Raw genomic sequence first — 23,769 nt, forward strand, 5'->3', positions numbered from 1 at the left:
CTGCACCGCCCACCTCAGTATCAGAGCTTGAATTTAGAGCTTCATGGTCACTTGGCTTTATTGCTTATGGTTAGTGCTCTACCACTTGAGCCACACCTCCAGTCTGGCTTTTTGCTCTTGTTGGTTAATTAGAGATGCAGTCTCAAGGACTCCTCTGTCTACACTGACCTTGATCTGTGATCCTCTGGATCTCTGTCTTCTAAACAGCTAGGGTTACAGGCCAGAGCCAGCAGCATCCAGCTCCGTTATTACATTAGGACTGGCAAAGGTTCAAGACCACAGCCCACTGGAAAAGCAGAAAAACTTGGAATGCAGGGTATGCTTCAAGTTTCCAAATTTATTTTTGGAGCAAAATGAAATTTACTCCTCTGCATAAGAATGAGAGTCTGTGAAAAGCAAGACTACAAACTCCACAGAAGACCCGCCCCCCCCCTAGCCAGGAGAAAGAACCACAGCCCAAAAATCTGCAGGATTTAGCCAAGTACTTACTTTAGCTGCAGTGAAAAAAACCTGCCAAGTGGAAGCGTTCTGTCCACATCTCTACAGCAGCGCCAGTGGGGCCAAGAAAACCTCAGCTGAGAGCTAAACAGGCACTTCACTAACTGCTCCAGCGAGAGAACGAGCAGACCCACGGCCACCCTCTGTGGAGTGCTGGGAACAAGACCTCTCCGTGTACATTTTGTTGTTGGTGGTGGCAGTGGTTATGGGGCTTGAGGGGCACTGTCCCTCAACGCTTCAGCTCAAGGCGAGCACTCTACCACTTGAGCTGTAGCGCCACTTCCAGTTTTCTGGTAGGTTATTGGAGATAAGAGCCTCAAGGACTTTCCTGCCAGGGCTGGCCATGATCCTCAAGATCTCAGCCTCCTGAGTAGCTAGGATTACAGGCCTGAACCACCAACACCCAGCTCCCACATACATTTCTTTTTTGGGGGGAAGGACAAGGAGTTGGTTGTGGGGCCTCTGGGCCTGGGCGCTGTCCCTCAGCTCTTCAGCTCAAGGCTAGTGCTCTACTGCTTGAGCCACAGCGCCACTTTCGGCTTTTTCTGCGTATGTGGTGCTGAGGAATCAAACCCAGCGCCTCATGCATGCAAGGCAAGCACTCCATCACTAAGCTACCTTCCCAGCCTTCCCATGTACATTTTTTTTTGTTGTTGTTCCAGTCGTGGGGCCTGAACTCTGGTCCTGGGCGCTGTCCCTCAGCTCTTCAGCTCAAGGCTAGCGCTCTACCACTTGAGCCACAGCGCCACTTCCGGCTTTTTTCTTTTTGCTTATGTGGTGCTGAGGAATCAAACCCAGGGCCTCGAGCATGCAAGGCGAGCGCTCTACCACTGAGCCACCTTCCCAGCCCTCCCGTGTACATTTCTATCCAACTGATTCTGAGAAAAAATAAACTCAAGGTTAACTGAAGCCAGGCACCAGGCTCACGCCTGTAATCCTAGTTACTCATGAGGCTGAGAGCTGAGGATCATGGTTCGAAACCAATCTGGGCAGAAAAATCCATGAGACTCTTATCTCCAATTAATCACCAAAAAGCAGATAGAAGTAGAACTGAGGCTCTATGGTAAAAGTGCTGGTCTTGAAGTTTTGTTTGTTTTTTCGGTTGTGGAGCTTCAACTCCTGGCTGGATGCTGCCTCTGAGCCTCTCTGTGCTCAAGGCTAGCGCTCTATCACTTGAGCCTCAACACCACTTCCAATTATTAAGTGTTTACTTGGAGATAAGAGTCTCTCGGAGATTTTTCTTCCTGGGCTGGCTTCAACTGCAATCCTCATCTCAGCCTCCTGAGTAGCTAGGAATACAGGCATGAGCCACCAGTACTTGGCTTTTTTTTTAAATGTTTTCCCCCTAGTTTCTTGAATAGGTATGGCATAGGTTTATTTTATCCTTTTTTTTCCTAATTTGTATATTTAAGGCTGTAATTTCCCTTAAGCACACTTTTAGCAACATGCTATAAGTTTTGGTAACTCAATGTTTTTCATTATCTTTTATGAAAAAATAGTTCAATTTATACAATTTTTTAGTATACTGCTTAGCTGTCTCACAGGGACTTTGCTGTGGCTGGCTTCGAAATTCGATCCTCATCTCAGCCTCCTGAGTAGCGGGGATGACAGGCGTGAGCCACTGGCACAGGCTTAGCCTTGAACTTTTTTATAAACCTCAGGGACAGGCTGGGAACGTGATGTAACTCAGCGGTAGAGTGCTTGCCCGGCATGCATGAGGCCCTGGGCCGGGTTCCGCAGCACCACACACAGGAAAAGCCAGAAGTGGTGCTGTGGCTCAAGTGGTAGAGTGCTAGCCTTGAACAAAAGAAGCTCAGGGACAGTGCCCAGGCCCTGAGTTCAAGCCCCAGGACTGGCAAAAAAAAAAAAAGCTTAGGACAGCACTCAGGCCCTGAGTTCAAGCCATCATTTCCAAAACTAACCAGCAAAAAGCTGGTTCATGCCTACAATTCCAGCTACTTAGGAGGCTGAGATCTGAGACTGTGATTGGAAGCCAGCCCAGGCAGGAAAGTCTTTTTTTTTTTTAATTTTAAGGTGATGTACAGAGGGCTTACAGTTATATACATAAGGTAGTAAGTATATTTCTTGTCAAACTTTTTACCTCTTCCCTCATTTTTCTCCCCTTTCCCTCCCTCACCACCCCACAAGTAAAGTCTTTAAAACTGAGACTCTTATCTCCAATTAACCACAAAAGAAACAAAAAAAAACCCAGAGTGGAGCTGTAACTCTAATGGTAGAGTGCCAGCTGTGAGTGAAAAAGCCAATGGACAACGCACAAGACCTAAAGTCAAGCCCCACTGCCTGGCACACACAAAAAGTAATTGTTCATTTTTAAAAAGCTGTGTTAATAGCATGGTAGAGCGTGGGGCTGGGAAGGTGGTTCAGTGATAGAGTACTTGCCTTGCATTCATGAAGCCCTGGGTTCAATTCCTCAGCACCACATAAGCAGAAAAAGCTGGAAGTGGAGCTGTGGCTCAAGTGGTAGAGCGCTAGCCTTGAGCTGAAGAGCTGAGGGACAGCGCCCAAGGCCGAGTTCAAACCCCACAACCGGCAAAAAACAAAAACAAGAAACAGATGGTAGAGTGCCAGCTGAGCAATCAAGCAAGCTTGAGGCTGTGATTTCAAACTCCAGGAGCACCAAAAGACAGAAAAAAGAAGCTAAGCACTAGTAGCTCATGCCTGTAAACCTAGCTACTCAAGAGGTTAGCACCTGAGGATCAGAGTTCAAAGCAAGTCTGACCAGGAAAGTATAAGATTCTTATCTCCAATTAACCACCAGAAAACTGGAAGTAGAGCCTTGGCTCAAAGTAGAAGAGCACTAGATTTGAGCAAAGAAACTTAGAAACAGCACACAGGCCCTGAGGTCAAGCCCCATAACTGACCAAAAAAAACCAAAAAACAAAAAACAGTAGTGTTAACATAATTATATCTGGAGATTATCAGGATAAAAAAGTAAAAGTGCTGGGTGCCGGTGGCTCACACCTGTAATCCTAGCTACTCAGGAGGCTGAGATCTGAGGGTAGCAGTTCAAAGCCAGCCTAGGCAGGAAAGTCCGTGAGACTCTTATCTCCAATAAACCACCAGAAAACTGGAAGTGGTGCTGTGGCTCAAGTGGTAGAGCGCTAGCCTTGAGCTGAAGAGCTGAGGGACAGCGTCCAGGCCCAGAGTTCAGGCCCCACGACAGACAAATATATATATATATATATATATATATATATATATATATATATATATATATATATATGAAAAAAATGAAAAATGAAGTTTTAATTGATGAAGTCAGGAGTTCTTCAACGAGTAACTTTTCTGGAGCTCTGTCCATTGCTGTGGCCATGACCATGGTCCAGAGACGTGGCTGGAGCAGGGACTCCTGGGTAGGACGCCCGGAGAGCACAAGGTGGGCTTGAAACAAACGGTTCCAGAAAGCAATGAAACCCTCCTCCAAACTAACAGTGCCAGCTGAAGGCCACAGAATGTGAGGACAAGGTTCCAATGAGGGGCTGCAGTCCTAGCACTGAGTGAAGACCCAGCATCCCTCTTCACAGTCTGCATCTGCTGACAAGCCCAGAGCTGCAGCTCTACCTGAAAACAGCTAGCTAGGCAGGGGCTCAGCTACTGCGGAGAGGTCTGCAGTCCAAGTATAGGACTCCTGAACAGTGTCCCCGAAGGAGCGAACTGGGGCGAGGCAGAGGGAAGACACCGCCCCTCTACAGTGAGACTATACTGTACACATATTTTCATTTTAACTCTGAAAACTGTCTACCAATAAACTATGTGAAAATCCAAGCTTTGAGGTAAACATCATTATACACCCTTCTTCCAGGAAGAACAAGAATTCATTCCTCAGACCAAAAAAACTGCTCTGTCACAAGATGAGTGCGGATTTGTTTTTGTTTTTGTTTTTTGGAGGGGATGCTGGGGGTGGAATCCTGGGCCTTTGGTGAGTGAGCACTGAGCCACACCCCCAGACAAAATAAAAGCACTTTTGAGGAACTTTGGGCATAAAGCAGAATTCGTCCTCCAAAAAGCTATACTAAATAAATCATTTAGCCCAAGTCAGCATAGGGTTGGCAAGCAGAAAACAGGACAACAAAGGCCTACGCTTAAAGAATAGACCATCTGGCAAGCAGCTACAAGGCAACAATGAGCAGGTGCTGGTGGCTCATGCCTGTAATCTTAGCTATTCTGGAGACTGAGATGTGAATATCGAGGTTTGAAGCCAGCCTGGGCAGAAAAGCCCATGAGATTCTTATCTCCTCTGAACCAGCCAAAAAACAGAACTGGAGGTGTGGCTCAAGTGGTACAGTGCCAGCCTTGAACAAAAAAGCCAAGTTTAAGAGAACAAAGCCCTGAGTTCAAGTTCCAGAACAAGCACACACAGAGAAAAAGAAAAATGAATCCTTAGTAAGGCACTACTAGCAGGAATCAGAAGAGACAGGAAAAAGTCAGGAACATATGTGATAGACGCACTAGGAGACTTGTCTTTCACCTGAAGAAGATGGAGATCTGAAGCATCTCAAGCTAAACAAAGCTGGAATTTGTTTTTTGGTTTTGACATGGTCTTGCTATATAGCCCACACTGACCTCAAACTTGCAATCAGGAGAGCCTCAATCTCTGGAGTTCTGGGATTACAGAGAGGTGTGTGTCACCACTCCTGGTTGGATTTGTACTTTAGAAAGATCACAGCAGTCAATGCAGTCAGCCCAATAGACACAGGGTCCAGATCCTATCAGCGGGTCTCTGAGAGATGGAAAGGTCCATAACACCAGACTAGCAAGTTGAAGTCACGCAGAAAAGAGTCACAGCTGGGGCTGGGAAGGTGGCTCAGTGGTAGAGGGCTTGCCTTGCATGCTTGAGGCCCTGGGTTCGATTCCTCAGCACCACATAAGCAGAAAAAAAAGCCGGAAGTGGTGCTGTGGCTCAAGTGGTAGAATTCTAGCCTTGAGCTGAGGCACAGCGCCTAGGCCCAGAGTTCAGACCCCACGATCACAGCTGCTCCCAGCTGTGCTGCCCATCACAGGTTGCCTGACCAGACCACTAGTAGAAAGTGGCAACATTCACAGAAGGAGGGAGTGATCTGGGGGAAAGATGGCTTTGGTCAACATTGATTTAAGCAGCTTAGCTGGGGTTATAGTTTAGTAATACTGCTTGCCTAGCATATGCAAGACCCAAGGTTCCCTCGCCAGGTGAAGGAGGGAGGCAGAGAAGAAGGGAAGGAAGGAAGGGCCTAACATCTGCCAAATGTAATGATAAGCAGGTGCTCTACCCACGTGTGTGTGAGGGATGGCGCTATGACAAGAGGGCAGGTGGGTCCCTGGAGTGAGCAGGGAACACCACTTGCCTGCACACAGCCTGTGTCAACACAGATGAACATGCCAAATCCCCCCACGTAACTTGCTCAAAGTGGAGTAATATGGAGTCTTTCCTTCATCTTTTCTTCCCCCAGGTAAAAGACGCATGAACTGTGTCACCATTATTTCATATTGACTATTCAGCACTAGAACAGTGCCTGAGACCAAGCAGGTCTCCATAATGGACCACTGGAATGTCAATGGGTTTTTTGGTTGTTTTTTTGTTTTGTTTTGTGGGGGTTTTTTTTGTTGTTATTGTTTTGCTTGTTTTGTGCCAGTCTTGGGGCTTGCACTCAGGGTCTGGGCACTATTGCTGAGGGTTTTGTTTGTTTGTTTGGGTCCAGTCGTGGGGCCTGAACTCTGGGCCTGGGCGCTGTCCCTCAGCTCTTCAGCTCAAGGCTAGTGCTCTACCACTTGAGCCACAGCGCCACTTCCGGATTTTTTTCTTTTTGCTTATGTGGTGCTGAGGAATAGAACCCAGGGCCTCAGGCATGCAAGACAACGCTCTACCACTGAGCCACCTTCCCAGCCCCTACTGCTGAGTTTTTGGATCAAAGCTAATGCTCTACCACTTGAGCCACCGCGCCACTTCCGGATTTTTCTGTTTATGTGGTACTGAGGAATTGAACCCAAAGCCTCATGCATGTAAGGCAAGCACTCTACCACTGAGCCACCTTCCCAGCCCCTGAGGATTACTGTTTGAAGCCAGCCCTGACAGGAAAGTCTGAGACTCTTATCTCCAATTAACCACCAGAAAAGCCACTTGCCTTCGGCTGAAGAGCTGAGGGGCAGTGCCCAGGCCCAGAGTTCAAGCCCCACAACTGACAAAATAAGAAGAGTAGCGGTGTATTTTGATATTTTGATACAAGGTGGACTTAACTGCTTCTCAAACCACAACCAAGACTGGAAGTGTTATTCTAAAATGATTTGCCAGGGCTGGGAAGGTGGCTCAGTGGTACAGCGCTTGCCTTGCATGCATGAGGCTCTGGGTTTGATTCCTCAGCACCACATAAGCAAAAAGAAAAAAGCCGGAAGTTGAGCTGTGGCTCAAGTGGTAGAGTGCTAGCCTTGAGCTGAAGAGCTGAGGGACAGCGCCCAGGCCCAGAGTTCAGGCCCCATGACTGGACCAAAAAACAAAAAACAAAAAAAACTAAAATGATTTGCCAACACGCCACAGGGCGTGAGGGGCTCAAGGCTGCCGCTCCAAAGCTCATCAGCTGCCATGCAAGGCTGGTTCTCCTGCAGCTGGACCAGCGGGCAGGACGCCCTTGGCGGAGGCACTGAGTGGTTCCACGGTGCCTGACAGGTGACACCAGCGCTCCTGCGCTGGGTCCAGACAAATCTTTGTGGTGGGCCCCACTGAAAGGGTTTCAGAACCCTTGCCCCAGTCCTGACAACACCAACACCCACCACCACTGCTGCCCAACTTGACCTGGGTACTTCTGCTTCTCCCTCATCCTCCGTGCAGCGGCTCTTCTCCAGCAGCCCCTCATCTTCCAGTGCTCTCCTCCACAGAACTCATGTTCACAACACAGAAGCACCTGCACCTGGCCTCTGGGCGCACTTCCGGCTTGCCTGCCCGGCTTGCTGAGCCCCCGACCTGTATACAGGCTCACACCTGTATTCCTAACTACTCAGGAGGCTGAGATGAGGACTGCAGTTCAAAGCCAGCCCAAGAAGAAAAGTCCCCGTGAGACTTTTGTCTCCATTTAAAACACTCAAAAACTGGAAGTGGCGTTGTGGCTGGAGTGGTACAGCGATAGCCTTGAACACAAAGAGGCTCAGGGACAGCACCCAGGCCCTGAGTCAAGCCCCACAACTGACAAAAAAAAAAAAAAACAGCAAGAAAAAAAAAAGTAGAAGGCGGGCTGGGAAGGTGGCTCAGTGGTAGAGCGCTTGCCTTGCATGCCTGAGGCCCTGGGTTCGATTCCTCAGCACCACATAAGCAAAAAGAAAAAAGCTGGAAGTGGCGCTGGGGCTCAAGTGGTAGAGCGCTAGCCTTGAGCTGAAGAGCTGAGGGACAGCGCCCAGGCCCAGAGTTCAGGCCCCACTACCGGACCAAAAAAAAAAAAAAAAGTAGAAGGCTAAGAATAGACCTTAAGCAGGGCGCTGGTGGCTCATTCTTGCAATCTTAGGGAAGGACTCCCAGCTCAACCAACAGCTGGACACTCCTGGACATGCCTGGCATCCCAGGTACAGTAGAAAATATAAGTAAGTAGAAGATCAATGTCCACGTTGGCTTGGAAAAAATAAATGAGACCGCCAGGCACTGGTGGCTCACGCCTGTAATCCTAGCTACTCAGGAGGCTGAGATCTGAGGATCACGGTTCAAAGCCAGCCGGGGCAGGAGGGACAGTGAGACTCCTATCTCCAATAAATCACCAGAAAACCGGAAGTGGCGCTGTGGCTCACGTGGTAGAGCGCTCGCCTTGAGCTGAAGAGCTGAGGGACAGCACCCAGGCCCAGAGTTCAAGCCCCACGACCGACAAAAATAAATAAATAAATGAGACCTTATTTCAAAAATAAGCAGAGCAGATGGGCCCCAGTGGCTCACCCCTATAACCCTAGCTATGCAGGAAGCTAAGATCTGAGGATCGTAATTCAAGCCCAATGCAAGGAGAAAAGTTAAAATTCCATTTCCAAAATAAACAACAAAAAGCCAGACTGCAGGTGTAGCCCAAATGGTAGAACACAAGCAAGCTCCATGCCCTGATTCAAACCTCAGTACTAGCAAGAAAATATACAAGGCTGTAGGCATGGAGCAGAGGTAAGTACCTATATACCAAGAGCAAAATTCTGAGTTCAAACTCCTAGTACAACTGCTTAATGAACAAAAAAAAAAGCATATATTGCCCATAGGAAGAATTACTTAAAAGGAAGCCAAGTGCTGATGCTCATGTCACCAGTGTGAAAAAAGAATTCACAACAAGGGACATGACTACAGCTCTTGCAGATAAACCACTTGTTCATGTATTTATCACTGTGCTGGTGCTAGGGCTTGAACGTGTGCTCACCTAGGCTGGTACTCTGCCACTTGATCCACAGCTCTACTGCTGACGTTTTGCTCATTACTCAGAAATAAGAGTCTTTTCAGATCTCAGGATTACAGGCATGTGCCAGCCACCAGCATCCAGCTATCATAAAGCATTTGTTTGTAAGTGTGCCAATACTGGCGTTGGACTCAGAGGCGAGGTGCTGTCCCTGAGCTCTTTTAATCAAGGCTAGCACTCTATCTATCACTTGAGCCAAAACTCCCCTTCCAGCTTTTTATGGTTAATTGGCTGGCTTCAAACTGTGATCCTCAGATCTCAGCCTCCTGAGTAACTAGGAATATAAGCCTGAGCCACTGGCACCCATTTTTTTTATTTATTTACTTATTTATTTTTGTCAGCCGTGGGGCTTGACCTCTGGGCCTGGGTGATGTCCCTCAGCTCCTCACCTCAAGGCTAGCGCTCTATCACTTGAATGACAAGGCCACTTCCAGTTTCCTGAGTGGTTTATTGAAGATCAGAGTCTTACAGACTTTTCCTGCCCAGCTGGCTTTGAACCCCGATCCTCAGATCTCAGCCTCCTGAGTAATTAGGATTACAGGCATGAGCCACCGGCGCCTGGCTACTAGAACCCATTTTAAACCTACAAACTGGAAAGTTTGGGTGGCTTAAACAAATCCCTAAGCAGAGAATGCCTTATCTAACAGACAAGAAATATTGTATCAGAGAAATGCTTAATTAACTGGACTAGAGTAAAATTGATTCTGAAATGTTTCCTTCTTTTTTTTTTTTTTTTGGGGGGGGGGTAGGTCATGGGGCTTGAACTCTGGGCCGGGGCACTGTCCCTCAGCTCTTCAGCTCAAGGCTAGCGCTCTACCATTTGAGCCATGGCTCCACTTCCTGTTTTCTGGTGGTTTATTGGAGATAAGAGTCTTACCGACTTTCCGGCCCAGGCTGGCTTTGTACCGTGATCCTCAGATCTCAGCCTCCTGAGTAGTTAGGATTATAGGTATGAGCCACCAACACCTGGCTGAAATGTTTCCTTCTTAAAAGGAAAATCCCACAATCATCTGGTTTTCCCAATGACTTCTTCCTGACAAGGAGGAAAGACCAACTTTACAGAAAGCCTTCCAAGAACAGAAAACTAAGCAACAGTGTCCACCTTGTGGATTCCTAATGCCAAAACTCAGCAAGGAAGTAAAACAGTGTCCAGTAGATTCCTAATGCCAAAACTCAGCAAGGAAGTAAAAGTACAGGCCAATCTTCCTCATGAGTATAGAGACAGTAAGAACATATACAGACAATGTTGGGATTGTTCTAGAGATTTTAAAATGCTAAATCACCACATTAAAAGTCTTTTGACTATCTCAAAAGATGCAGAATATTCTACAGTTATTCATGAGTTCATAACTGGGCACTGCAGTATGTACCTGTTAACTCAGCACTTGGGAAGCTGATGCAGGAGGATCGAGTTTGTGACCAGCCTAGGCCACAGTGAGCCCATTTCCAGAAAAACCACTTAGCAAACTTGAGAATCAAAAAGAATTCTGAGAATATATGCAAAATGCTGCCAACTCATCTCATTCATGGGCAAGACTCGGGAAGCATCCCAACACCACAAGCAAGACAGGACTCTTGTCCCCACTCTGTCCCACCCACACGTACCGAAGGCTTCAGTAAAGTATCGCAAGGCAAGGGACTGGTCAGGGCACTTGAAAAGGAAAAACAGGAAAGAAGAACTGCTAAATGTGCAAAACATTGGTTTTACACTAGCAAACAATTACACAGGTACTTCCTTGTGTGGACTAGATCAATACTAACAACATCTCTTTTCTCCCCACAGCAGTCTATATATCAAAACAATCTCACTTAAATCCCAGCACTTTTTCCTGCAGAGTGCCAGCACATTCTACTTTGGCGTGTGTTTTTGAGACAGTGTCTCACTGTGCAGACCTTACTCTGCCACTCAACCTCCCAGGGTCTGGGATTTCAGGCGTGCACTAGACCACACACAGCTCAGACTCCACAACTTTCCTGAAAATGTAAAGGGTCAAGGTTAACTAAGGAAATCTTCTCTGTGGTTGTTTTTAGGGTCCTGCTATTGTATGTCAGACTGGCCTCCAACTCATAATCTTCCCGCCTCAGCCTCCCAAGTGCTAGGATTGTAAGAATGTGCCTTCGTGCACCTAAGGGAGAGGATTTAAATTAGCAGATGTCGAGACAAACCCCATAATTTAGACATGAGATCTGTGCAAAGAGGACAAAACATCAGCGGAGCAAAGGAAAGACCATCCATTTCCAGTCACTGTACCACTGAGACACACCACCACCCCAGCCTAGCACTAAACATTTCTGGAACTGCCGACCAACTAAGCTACATTAAAATACAAACCTTTCACAGATGCACAGATACTGCTGGGCTGGGCTGGTGGTCCATGTCGGCAACCCCCATACTTGTGAGTCTGTGGCTTCAAGACTTTAAATTGCAAGCCAGCCCGAGCTACATAGTAAGTTTACAACCACAGGCTGCATAGAGATCCTGTCTAAAAACCACCAATAAAGAAGATACTTACAGGGCTGGGAAGGTGGCTCAGTGGTAGAGCACTTGCCTTGCATGCCTGAGGCCCTGGGTTCCATTCCTCAGCACCACATAAGCAAAAAGAAAAAAGCCGGAAGTGGCGCTGTGGCTCAAGTGGTAGAGCGCTAGCCTTGAGCTGAAGAGCTGAGGGACAGCGCTCAAGCCCAGAGTTCAGGCCCCACAACCGGACCCAAAAAAAAAAAAAGAAGATACTTACAGAGAGTGAAAGGACAAGCACAAGAGTATAAAAATAATCTGCCATGTGCACACGTACTCAACTGTACAAACAATTCCTTCAAACCATTAAGAAACAGGACAACACTACCAACAAATCATTTCACAAGACAGCCAGTGAACATCACAGAGAAGCTCAAGCCTACATGCTGGCTTCTCACAAGGGGACAACAAGGTCAGCCATGCTGAGCCTTCTCCCACTAAACACCACCAGGAGAGGACGGACACACACACGGACACACACACACACACACACACACACACACACACACACACACACTTCTATTGGTAGTGGTATAAAGTGCCAAACTGTCATTTCTGACAATTCCCCACAAGGTTGAGCAAGCATAACTATCATTCTGCAATTCTACTCCTCTGAACAAACCTGGTGGAAATTCCTACCCATCTGTACCCCTCTAAAGGAAAGAAACAGAGCCGGGTGCCGGTGGCTCACACCTGTAATCCTAGCTACTCAGGAGGCTGAGATCTGAGGATCTTGGTTCAAAGCCAGCCTGGGCAGGAAAGTCCGTGAGATTTGTATCTCCAATAAACCACTAGAAAACTGGAAGTGGTGCTGTGGCTCAAGTGGTAGAGCTCTCGCCTTGAGCTGAAGAGCGCAGGGACGGCGCCCAAGCCCAGAGTTCAAGCCCCACAACGGACAAAAAAAAAGAAAGAACACTCATGGCAGCATCAACCAAGACTGGACGCAACCTGATGAGTGCCAGGGAAAGAAAGCATGGCACGTCTGTGTGCTGGGTGACCTGCCAGTGGGACAGCAGGCACACTTGGGGGAGCACAGCTGATCCTCACACACAGTGCTCCTTGACAGACCAAGAAAGAGTACACAGCCTTCCACCTCCATCACCAGCAGGCAAAGGTCATCAACAGTACAGACCAGAACCCTGCTGACAACTTGGGACAGTTCTCGGGACTAAATCCGGCACCTGATAACATCTCATCTCTTGATCTGTGAAGTCTCACAGGTGTCACCGTGGTAGGGTTCAAGAGGTCACATTCCTGTGCTTCTGAAATGCTGGACTCAGGAGCTCAGGTGTGATGGGAGCCATCATCATCACCACGTCAGCCACTCTCAGAGGCATTTACAAGCTGCTTCACTGAGCAGCAGCCAGAAACAAATCACCAGGCAACCAGCTACTCAGCCAATACCCACTGCCAAGACTAACTGCACAAAATTCCTATCACTTCCCTGCCACATCCTGGATGCCCATTCCTCCCCAGAACTACCTTACCATAGACAGTAAGTATTAAACACTTCAGAATTACGATATATTACCATAGCCAGGCAATGGTGGCTCATGCCTGCAAGCATACCTACTTGAAAGGCTGATACAGAAAGGACAGTGTGGGTAAAAAAGTTCCCAAGACTCCTTCTACACCAACAGGTGGTTACAGTGGCAGTGCCTAGCACTAAGTGTGACCCTAGCTCACAAGTAACTAGAGCAGAATTGGACTGTAGGTCTGCCTCAGCTGTAGATCACCTACACAGCGAGCAAAAGGTGCTGAGCTCAGACCCCAGGACTGGGGGGAAATTACAATTACGAAAACAAAACTACCAGAAATTTACAAATAAGTACAACAAAATCCTGGAAAAACATACATTGCCAAGCCAGGCACCGGAGCTCACGTCTGTCTTCCTAGCTACTCAGGAGGCTGAGATCTGAGGATCACGGTTCAAAGCCAGCCCAGGCAGGAAAGTCCGTGAAACTTTTATCTCCAATAAACCACCAGAAAACCAGAAGTGGCACTGAGCTGAGGAGCTGATGGACAGTGCTTAGGCCTAGAGTTCAAGCCCCACGACCGACCGAAAACAAACAAAAAAAAGCATACATAAATTGCCAATCCTTATAAGATTGTGGTAATTAAAATCTGACCTAGACAGACTTTAATTTGTAAGATTTCAGTTTTAAAAAAACGCCTTTAAGCTGGGTGCTGGTGGCTCACGCCTGTAATCCTAGCTACTCAAGAGGCTGAGATCTGAGGATCACGGTTCAAAGCCAGCCTGGGCAGGAAAGTCCGTGAAACTCTTATCTCCAATAAACCACCAGAAAACCGGAAGTGGCGCTGTAGCTCAAGTGGTAGAGCACTAGCCTTGAGCTGAAGAGCTGAGGGACAGCGCCCAAGCCCAGAGTTCAAACCCCACGACCCACCCAAAAAAAAAAACAAAACGCTTTAACAAAAAAAGAAGCAGATAGAACAACAGGTTGTTACTAAAAATGAAATTCAAATATATGCCTTATCAATCTTTCAGTAGAATTGACCAAAGCCAAGAAGTGCATTAAGGCTAGTAATCATTCACTTGCTAATTTATCACCCAGGACCCACTGTGAATATAAATGCATGCTTATTCAGGTCTACTTGAATACACCATCAAGAACATCTACTCTAAATCCGCCAGGACAGTTCACAAACTTTCAAGTAACCTACTCATCTCCCCCTGCTCCGTGAGCTGTTCACCCTGTACTTATCTCTACCACTTTCTCCCCTCACCAACACTGGTCCAAACGTGACATACTTAGAGAACACTACGACACTGGGCCCAATGTGACATACTTAGAGAACAGCTTCAGTTGCACCAAGAAGGAGGTTCCATCTTTTATGCACCCTGAGCAATAAATCACAAGTGTTCTGATAAAGGTGTGCTGTGGAAATACTTTTTCTGTGAAGCCAATCCAATTCATATATTGTATTTATTTAGGAAAATGAAAATCCACGAGATATAGCTAATGGTAAAGACACACCCAGTCCCTGAGATACAGTGCACAGAAGTCCACAGTTAGTAAGAAAAGATGTAAGACAACACAATGGAAGACACCCGTAGCATAGTTACTTCTGCTCTGGGACCTTTTTATAAAATCTCCAAAATACTTTCCCAGATTTTAGGCACATGACTTTGGAAGACTCCAGCTTTTCTTTTCTTTTTTTTTTTTTGGTCAATCATGAGGCCTGAACTCTGGGCCTGGGCACTGTCCCTGAGCTCTTCGGCTCAAGGCTAGCACTCTACCACTTGAGCCATAGTGCCACTTCCAGCTTTTTCTGCTTATGTGGTGCTAAGGAATCGAACCCAGGGCCTAATGCATGTGAGACAAGCACTCTACCACTGAGCCACCTTCCCAGCCATCCAGCTTTTCTAAGAAGTAACTTTATGTGTGTTTACCAACATCACAAACCACCATCTTACAAATGGTTATACCACACACTCAGCTAACACATTAACAAGAGACCACCAGATACAGACAGTGGGAGAACATTGTAGTTTCAGGTTGAACACGTGCATACCTGTGGAAGCGCAGTGTTGAGCTGTCTCTGCAAAGAGTCTCTTTCGTGTCCCACCTCATGTAATTTCCCCTGGGTTAATGCCAGTGTTTCTTGAGTCTCTCTCAGCGTGTCCAGGAGACGATCCCTTTCCTCTAGCATGGACACCATGAGTTGTTCAAAATGGGAGTCTGCATCTGGCTGTGATGGGGAGCCTGACCCATGGCTCCCACTTCCTCCTGGGGGGCCTTCTGCTTCACTGATGGTTGGCATCACCTCGCACATCATCTTGAAAGAAAAGACCCAAATGGGATCATTAAGTGCAGGATCCAAGTCGCCTGCAGCCTTCAGAGTATCTGCAGCTAATAAGTAAAAGGCAGACAGCCTGCGCTGGTGGTTCATGCCTGCAATCCTTCCTATTCAGGAGACTGAGATCTGAAGATAGCGGTTCAAAGCCAGCCTGGACAGAAAGTCTGAGAGACTTTATTTAAATTAACCATCAATAAGCCAGAAATGGGGGTGTGGCTTGAGTGCTTAAGAGTGCTAGCCTTGAGTGCAAGGTTCAGGGACAAGTGCCCTGGCCCTTGTTCAAGAGCCAGGACCAACACCAAGCCAGGCTGACCGCCTGGCTGTCCTCAGCAATGTTAGGCTTCAGATGCAAACAGGACTCCAGGACGGTAAGAAAACGGGCGGACACGGCAAGGACCAGGCCAGGCCACCCCTCGCAGGAGGAGCCAACCCCGGGAGCGGACGCTGAAGTGGTTGAAGGCCTCCGCCACCCCCTTCTCCCCCGTTTCCCAGTGCGGGGGGCGGGGGGGGGGGGGGTCTGAACACCCCTTCGGTCCCCGTGCGCGGCGCGCGCGGCCGGACGCGCCGGCGCACGGACTCCATCAGGTGTCTCCCGGGAAGGACCTGGCGGGCTCCGGCGCGCTCGGCCGGGCTCCGGAGCGGCGTCTTCGCGGGGCTGGCGTGGGCGCTCGCTCCCCCGACCTGACACGTCCGCGTGCAGCGAGGGACGGAGGGTGAGGAGGCTCCGCCGGGGGGTCCGGGGGGTCGCCGGAGGCCGGGCGCGGGGCCTCGGGCCGACGCCGAGCCGCGGAGGGGCGCCGGGCGCCGCCGGCGCTTCCGGGCAGGGCCGACCCCCCCACCCCGGGGACGGCGGCCCGGGGTCGGCGCACCTGACGCCGGTGACCTCCAGCCGCCCGCCCCGCCCCGGCGCCGCGGAGCCCGGGCCCCGCCGCCCGCCGCAGGTGCGGCCCCGCCCCGGCGCGGGGGGTCCCGGGGGCGCCGGGCCCCGAGGTCGCGCTCCGGGCCCCGCGCCCGGCCTCCCGGCCCGGGGACGCTCGCGAGCGCGCGGCCGCCCGGCCCGGCCCCGGCTGCCCCGTCCCCCGCTCCTCACCTTGCTCGCCGGCGGGAGCGGCGCGGGGGCTCCGCGGAGGCCCCGCGGCAGCCGCTCGCTGCGGGCGAGCTCGGGGGGCCGACGAAGGCAGCCCGCGGCGGCGTCCGCGCCCGCCCCTCGACGCGGCCCGGGGCCCGCCGCCCCAGTCACGAAGGCCGGCCCGCGGCCGGACACTGGCTGGCGCGGAGGAGCGGGCCCGGCGGCGCGTCGCCGGCGTCAACGTGCCCGACGTCGGGAGCGTCGGCGCGAGCGTCAGCACCGCCCCCGGTGGGAGGGGGCCCCCCCGGAGGAGCGCTTCGGGCGAGTGCGCATGCGTCACCTCTGCGGGAGGAGGCGGGCGCCGCATCCAGAGTTCTAATTGGCTGAGTAGTGCGTGAGCCCCGCCCCTGCCCCGCCCAAGTAAGGTCGCCGGCGGAGCCGCAGGTGGGAGCGCAGGTGGGACCGCGGCGCGGTTCCTGTCGCTTCTACACCGTCACCGGTGTCCTCCCACGGCTGCGGGCCAGACGCCTCCCGAACGTCACGTCTGCTCCACGGCTCCACCCCTGAGCCCGCGCCGGCACCCCGCGCCCCGTTCCCGGGGCGGCCCGGCCGGGTGAACGGAACGGTGTGTGGCTCCAGCCCGCGGGGGTCGTGGGAGGAGCGGGCACCGGCGCCCGGGTCCCCGGCCACACCGGCCCCTCCTGCTCCTCTTTCCCTCTGCCCTGGAGCTTGGCCTGCGCGGCGGAAAAATGACACAGTGTTGCCAGAGCCCGCGCCGGGGGCTCACGCCTGGGACCCTGGCCACTCCCGAGGCCCGGATCTGAGGATCGCGGTTCGAGACCAGCCCGGGCAGGAAAGTCCGCGAGACTCTTACCGCCAGTTAACCAGCGGAAAGCCAGAAGTGGAGCTGCGGCTCAAGGGGTGGAGCGCTAGACCCAAGCAAAACAAAGCTCAGAGACAGCACCCAGGCCCCCAGTTCAAGACCCAGAACCAGCACAAAACCAACCGTGAAAACCAATGAGGTACTAACCAGTATCTATACTGTCACCCTAAATGCAAAAAAATAAAACTGTCCGTATTCAGGGGACAAAGTGTTGTACCCAACGTCATATCGTATACATGAACACTGTAGATGTTATTAAAGCGATCTTTTTAATACTTTTTATTGGCATACATTAGTTGTACAAGGGGATGTTTCACTGTGACATTTTATACATCCATACAATGTTACGGGGATATGTTTTTTTGTGTGTGTACAGTTCTTGGGTCTTGAACTCAGGGTTTGGGTGGTGTCTGTGAGCCTTCTGACTCAAGGTTAGTACAACCACTTGAGCCACTGCTCCATTTCTAGCCTGTTGGTAGTTAATTGGAGACAAGAGTCTTGACTTTCCTGCCCCAGCAGGCTTCAAACTGCGATCCTTAGATCTCAGTCTGCTGAGTAGCGCCCAGCCCAATACTGAACTTTTTAAATTAGTTTTCGTCAGGCACTGGTGGCTTATGCCTGTCATCCTAGCTACTCAGGAGACTGAGATTTAGAGGATGGCAATTCAAAGCCAGCCCAGGTAGGAAAGTCCATGAGACTCATCTCCAATTAACCACCAGAAAAGCAGAAGTAGAGATGTGGCTCAAAGGGGTAGAGTGCGAGCCTTGAGCCCCCGCCCCCAAATTCAAGCCCCACAACAATAAGTTTTCCATGAACTGAAATATTTTTGAAAAATAACTAAATTTTACCTAAATTTAAACAATATATGTATATATGAAAATGTTCCTGCTGTTTTCCATTATTTCTCCTCCCCCATATATGTGTGTGTTCCTTCCTCTGTCTCCCTCCTGCACTCCCTCCCACCACTACACGTTCCTGGAAAGAGATATATCAGAATATTGACAGTGCTTCTCTTGAGTGAGATTGTGGTTAGTTTTCATTTCCTTTTGAGTGCTAGTCTGTATTTCTAGATGATTCATTGTGAACAGGCACTGTTTTTATCATTAAGAAAACCGCCACAAATGTTACTTTGATAAAAAAAAAAAAAAAAAAAAAAAACCTCAGCAAAAGAGAACAGTTAAGAAATGCTTTCAAGAAGCTAAAAATAGTCTGGTACAAGAGAACCGGAGGCTCACGCCTGTAATCCTAGCTACTCAGGAGGCTATCTGAGGGTTGTGGTTCAAAGCCAGCCCAGGCAGGAAAGTCTATGATACTCTTATCTCCAATCAACCACAAAAAGCCAAAGTGAAGTTGTGGCTCCGTTGGTCGAGTGCCAGCTTTGAGTGAAAGGCTAAGGGACGGTGCCTAGATCCTGAGTTCAAGCCTAGGTATGGCACACAGACACACAGATACATACACAGAGCTAAAAATGCTTTTAGCTATGCCATCCATGTACACTGCAAAACCCACCACAAAGAGTGGATGGCATCCCTAGGAGCCTCTTTTTTTTGGGGGGGGGCCCGGTTATGGGGCCTGAACTCTGGGCCTGGGCACTGTCCCTCAGCTCTTCAGCTCAAGGCTAGCGCTCTACCACTTGAGCCACAGCGCCACTTCCGGCTTTTTTCTTTTTGCTTATGTGGTACTGAGGAATCGAACCCAGGGCCTCACGCATGCAAGGCAAGTGCTCCACCACTGAGCCATCTTCCCAGTCCCTCTAGGAGCCTCTTACTAGAGTTGGTGCATGGTGGCTCATACCTATAATCTTAGCTACTTGAGAGGCTAAATCCTAGAGGATTGCAATTTGAGGCCAGCCCATGGAGAAAAGGCGGAGAGATCTTCTCAACAGAGAGCTGGATTTGAACATGATAGCTACACAGGAAATGTAACATTGCAGACCAGGTCCAAACAGGAAGCAAGACTCCTGGACTGAAACCAGCACACAAAAATGAGGGCTGGAGGCATGGCTCAGTGATATGAGGGTTTGTCTCATAAACATTCAGTCCAGAGTTCAAACCCTGGTGCCAACTAAATCAATAAAGGGTTGGAAACTGATCTCCTCCAGTTCTAAAGGCTTGATAAGAAAGATGTGTAATCCTGCTATTTAGGAGGCTGAGATCTGAGAATCACAATTCAAAGCCAGCCAGGACAGGAAAGTCTGTGAGACTCTTACCTCCAATTAATCACAGAAAAAGTCAGAAGTGGCATTGTCCCTGGGCACAAAAGGATCAGAAACAGCCCAGGCCCAGCATTCAAGCCCCAGGACCAGCAAAAAAAAAAAGGTGGGGCCTAGTAAAAGGACACTAGGTTCTTCACAGCTGCCTGAAGGAAGTAAGTAAGGTAATTCCTGCGTGGTGAGTGATTATCAAACAAGCAAGACCAGCCCTTCTTGCTCTCCAGTTTTCCCATCTACCCATGTTATCTCTTCAATCTCTTCAGCATTCATTCCCACCATGGTAATGCCACCCACTCTGAGGGTGGCAGACCTCCAACAGTGTGAGCTAAGTAAACCTCTTGTGCACTGCACCAGCCATGGGTCTTTCCTTACAGCAGCAGAAAGGAGACCAAAAACAGTTATCAAAAAGGAGCCTTAGGGCTGGGAAGGTGGCTCAGTGGTAGAGTACTTGCTTCACATGCATGAGGCCACATAAGCAGAAAAAGCCGGAAGTGGCGCTGTGGCTCAAGTGGTAGAGCATTAGAAGTTTAGGGACAGCACTGAGGCCCTGAGTTCAAGCCCCAATACCAGCATAAAATAAAGGAAGAAAATCACATTTATAGAACACCGTATGTGGAACTCCTTTCCCAAACAACCACACACACAACAGGGACAGTCCATGTGTGTTCACAAGAACACTGACACTTTACAGCATACACACCATTTAGTAGTGCTTGAACTTGAAGCTCTTTGGATGCAAAGCCTATATGTACTCTTATGACCATATTAAAAGAAGACCCCAGGGCTGGGGGTGTGGTGTGATTCAGTGGTAGAGCATCACCCTAGCAACGCCCAGAGTCTCACACACACACACACACACACACACACACACACACACACACACACACACACACACGGAGAGGGTCAGCAGGTACCAGTAGCTCAGGCCTGTAATCCTAGCTACTCAGGAGACTGCTGAAGATCTCAGTTTGAAGCCAGCCTGGGCAGGGAAATCCAGGCAACTCTTATCTCCAATTGGAGATAAGAGGCTCAGTGGCAGAATGCCAGCCTTGAGCATATAAGCCAAGGGATAGTGTATAAGCCTTTAGTTGAAGTCCCAGTACCAGTGCATGCTTGCGTGTACACACACACACACACACACACACACACACACGGGAGAGAAGGGAGGGAGAGGATCTTCAGGCTCTCAAAGATGGCATCAGTGATGGGCCACTGAGCCCTAATGCCTCCCACCCAAACTCTGTGATTCTTTTTTTTTTTTTTTTGGTCGGCCTTGGGGCTTGAACTCTGGGCCTGGGCACAATCCCAAGCTCTGCAGCTCAAGGCTAGCGCTCTATCACTAGAGCCACAGCGCCACTTCCGGTTTTCTGGTAGTTTATTGGAAATAAGAGTTTCACGGACTGGGCTGGGAAGGTGGCTCAATGGTAGAGCGCTTGCCTTGCATGCCTGAGGCCCTGGGTTCGATTCCTCAGCACCACATAAAGCAAAAAGAAAAAAGCCAGAAGTGGAGCTGTGGCTCAAGTGGTAGAGCGCTAGCCTTGAGCTGAAGACCTGAGGGACAGCGCCCAGGCCAAGAGTTCAGGCCCCATGACCGAACCCAAAAAAAAAAAAAGTTTCACAGACCTTCCTGCCCAGGCTGGCTTTGAACCGAGATCCTCAGATCTCAGCCTCCTGAGTAGCTAGGATTACAGGTGTGAGCCACCGGCGCCCGGCTCACGCTCTGTGATTCTGTCTTACCTTGTTGTCCGACACGGCCCTGTGACACCACGAGACACGGGGAAGACACCAGCGCCTAGACAACCCCGGCCTTCATCCTTTAGTGTGTAACAAATCCATTCTTCTCTTTTCTCCCCCCACCTCCCACTACTGGTAGTAGACTTTGAAACCTGGGACTCAAGATTTCTCAGCTTGCTTGGCTGGTGCTCTACACTTGAGCCACATCTCCAGCCTGGCTTTTTGCGAGTTACTTTGGAGATGGAGTCTTGCAGACTTTCCTGCCAGGCTTGGAGCCCCAATCCTATGGATCTCACCCTCCTGAGTAGCTAGGACCGTAGGCAAAAACCACTGTGCCAGGCAGTGTGTACTTACATTCTAAGAAGAGCAAGTCATAACATTTATCCATTTGTTTCACTTGAAAATCTGATTGTATTCATCAGAGTGACCTACCAGAAATGTGCAGCTATTATAGGGAGAAGGACCAGGGACAAGGCTAGTCCAACCTCTCAGAACGCTCTGCCAACCCTAGCTCTGACCTACAGCTTGACCCAGGGCAAGTTTCTAACCTACACCAAGCCCCAGTCTCCTCATCTGTCCAACAAGCCTTTCAACATACACTGCACCATCGCTACCCAGAGACTCAGAGTGGACCCCTCCCACCTGGGCGCTCTCTTTGGAGGTAGTTATATGTGAAGTGTGTTGTGGGGTTTCCTGGTTTGAATCTTGCCTCTGCTTTTTTTTTCCCCCACCATACCTGCGCCTTATGTGTGCATGCACACACCCGTGCCAGTGCAGGGGTTTGAACTCAGTTCCTGGGTGCTGTCCCTTAGCATTTTTGGTCAAAGCTGGTGCTCTACCCCTTAAGCCACAGCTCCACTTTTTGCTGGTTAATAAGCGTCTCACAGACTTCCCAGCCGGGACTGGCTCTGACCTCAGATCTCAGCCTCCGGTAGGCCACACACAGGCTAGCAGCTGGACAAGCTCTGCATTCTTTGACAAAGCCGTCTGACTGTGAGTCAAACATTTCTTCATTTGGAGACAAAGATAGGAACTTCACACCAGGGGAATTCCTTTGATCTGGGCAACACCCATCTTCATCTCCAAAGGAGATCAGATGCCTTTCTTTCCTCTACTATGGGGGTGGATAGAGTAGGAATTGGCCTAAGGGTGGGGTTCTCATCTGCGGGGGTTCTGGGGTTCTTTTCCAATGACAGAGAGCAACAGAAAACCCTGTGACCCTCCCCTCCCTCCTTAGGACTCTGCCCTTGAGGACCAGGCTGTGGTAGCAGCCATCTTTGGATGGGGGCAGCCCTGGGTTGGAGGCGTGGCTTGGTGATAAGCACCTGCCTAGACCCACCTCAGGGGAGTATGCTCCAGGCCCTCCTTCTTGTTATTATTCAGCAGCATATACAGTAACTGCAGTGTGGTGCGGGGATGGAGCCCAGGGCCTCTTCCTGCAGTCTAGGCAGGCGCTCCACCTCTGAGCCAGACCCCAGCCTCCTCTGAGGTTCTAGATTCTGAACACTGACATTTGGATGGATTTATTTATTGGTCAGTTCTGAACTCTGGTCCTGGGCGCTGTCCCTTAGCTCCGCAGTTTGAGGCTAGCGCTCTACCGCTTGAGCCACAGCGCCACTTCCAGTTTTTTCTGTGTATGTGGTACTGAGGAATGGAAACCAGGACTTCATGCATGCTAGGCAAGCACTCTACCACTGAGCCACTTTCCCAGCCTCCTTGCCCCAAATTTTGAGACAGGTTCTTGCTTAATGGGCCAGGGTAGTTGGCCTAAACCTTAGGATCCTCCAACCTCAACCTCCAGAGGCAGGTTTACAGGCATGCACTCTATCACTGGCCTTTTTTGACCTTCTTTCTCTTTTTTTTTTCTTTTTTTTTAAGGTGCTAAGGATCAAACCCAGGGCCCATTCCTTGAACCTTTGTGTGTGGTGTGTGTGCCTGTATCTGAGCTTGAACTCAGGATATTAAGCTCTTGTCTGACTTTTTCCATTCAAAGCTGGTCTACCACTTGAGCCATAGTTCCCGCTCCAGCTTTTTGGTGGTTACTTGCCGACCAGAGTCTGTCATGGTCTTTCCTGTCCAGGCTGGCTTTGAATCTCAGCCTGCTAAGCATTACAGGTATGAGCCACGGGCCCCTGGCTCAGAACCCACTCCAGCCTTCGTCTTGGCCATGGGATACAGCTTAGCTAGGCTGAAGGAAACCTTGGGCTGTGCAAACAACCTGCTAATGGTTTAGGATGCATCTTCATCATTTGGATGAATTATTTTGCTCCCAGTAATATTTCCCCTGAGCTGTGGCGGAGATGAATGCAGGTGTGGCTGGCACCAGCAGTGAGTGAGTGAGCAGCTGCCAGGGCAGAGCTGCAGAAAGGAGCTCCTGTGCTTGGCTAGTGCTTGGCTTGGAGTAGGAGCAGCGTGTGCGGCCAGTGGCCAGGCAGCTGTATGCGGCGGGGTCAGGAGGAAGTCCCTGTGCACCACCACCCATTTCCAAGAACTGCATCTGTGTCCTTCCTGTGGAGACACCAGGCTGGGCTCTGGCCTGCACGGGGCGGGGGGGGGGGGGGGGGGGGAGGTGCCGCGGGACCTGCCCTCTGTGACTCACAGCTCCGATGACTTGTCTCACAGGTAAGGCTGTGTGGC

General features: G+C 50.0%; 1 protein-coding gene across 4 annotated transcripts in view; it reads right to left on the bottom strand.

Annotated features, from left to right (window-relative positions):
- The window catches only part of Ppfia1 (PTPRF interacting protein alpha 1), a 100,234-nt gene extending 83,843 nt beyond the window's left edge, over positions 1 to 16,391 (bottom strand). For all 4 annotated transcript variants that reach the window (XM_042670370.1, XM_042670369.1, XM_042670368.1 and 1 more), the window contains exons 1-2: positions 16,325 to 16,391; positions 14,950 to 15,213 (exon numbers count right to left, since the gene is read on the bottom strand). In XM_042670370.1, coding sequence (XP_042526304.1) covers positions 14,950 to 15,213 — 264 coding nt within the window. In that variant the 5' untranslated portion in view covers positions 16,325 to 16,391. The remainder of the gene's footprint in view (positions 1 to 14,949; positions 15,214 to 16,324) is intronic.
- Between the last annotated feature and the right edge of the window lie 7,378 nt (positions 16,392 to 23,769).

Source organism: Dipodomys spectabilis, unplaced genomic scaffold, assembly GCF_019054845.1.
Source record: "Dipodomys spectabilis isolate Male_0828 unplaced genomic scaffold, ASM1905484v1 ptg000544l, whole genome shotgun sequence".
NCBI classification, from domain to species: Eukaryota; Metazoa; Chordata; class Mammalia; order Rodentia; family Heteromyidae; genus Dipodomys; species Dipodomys spectabilis.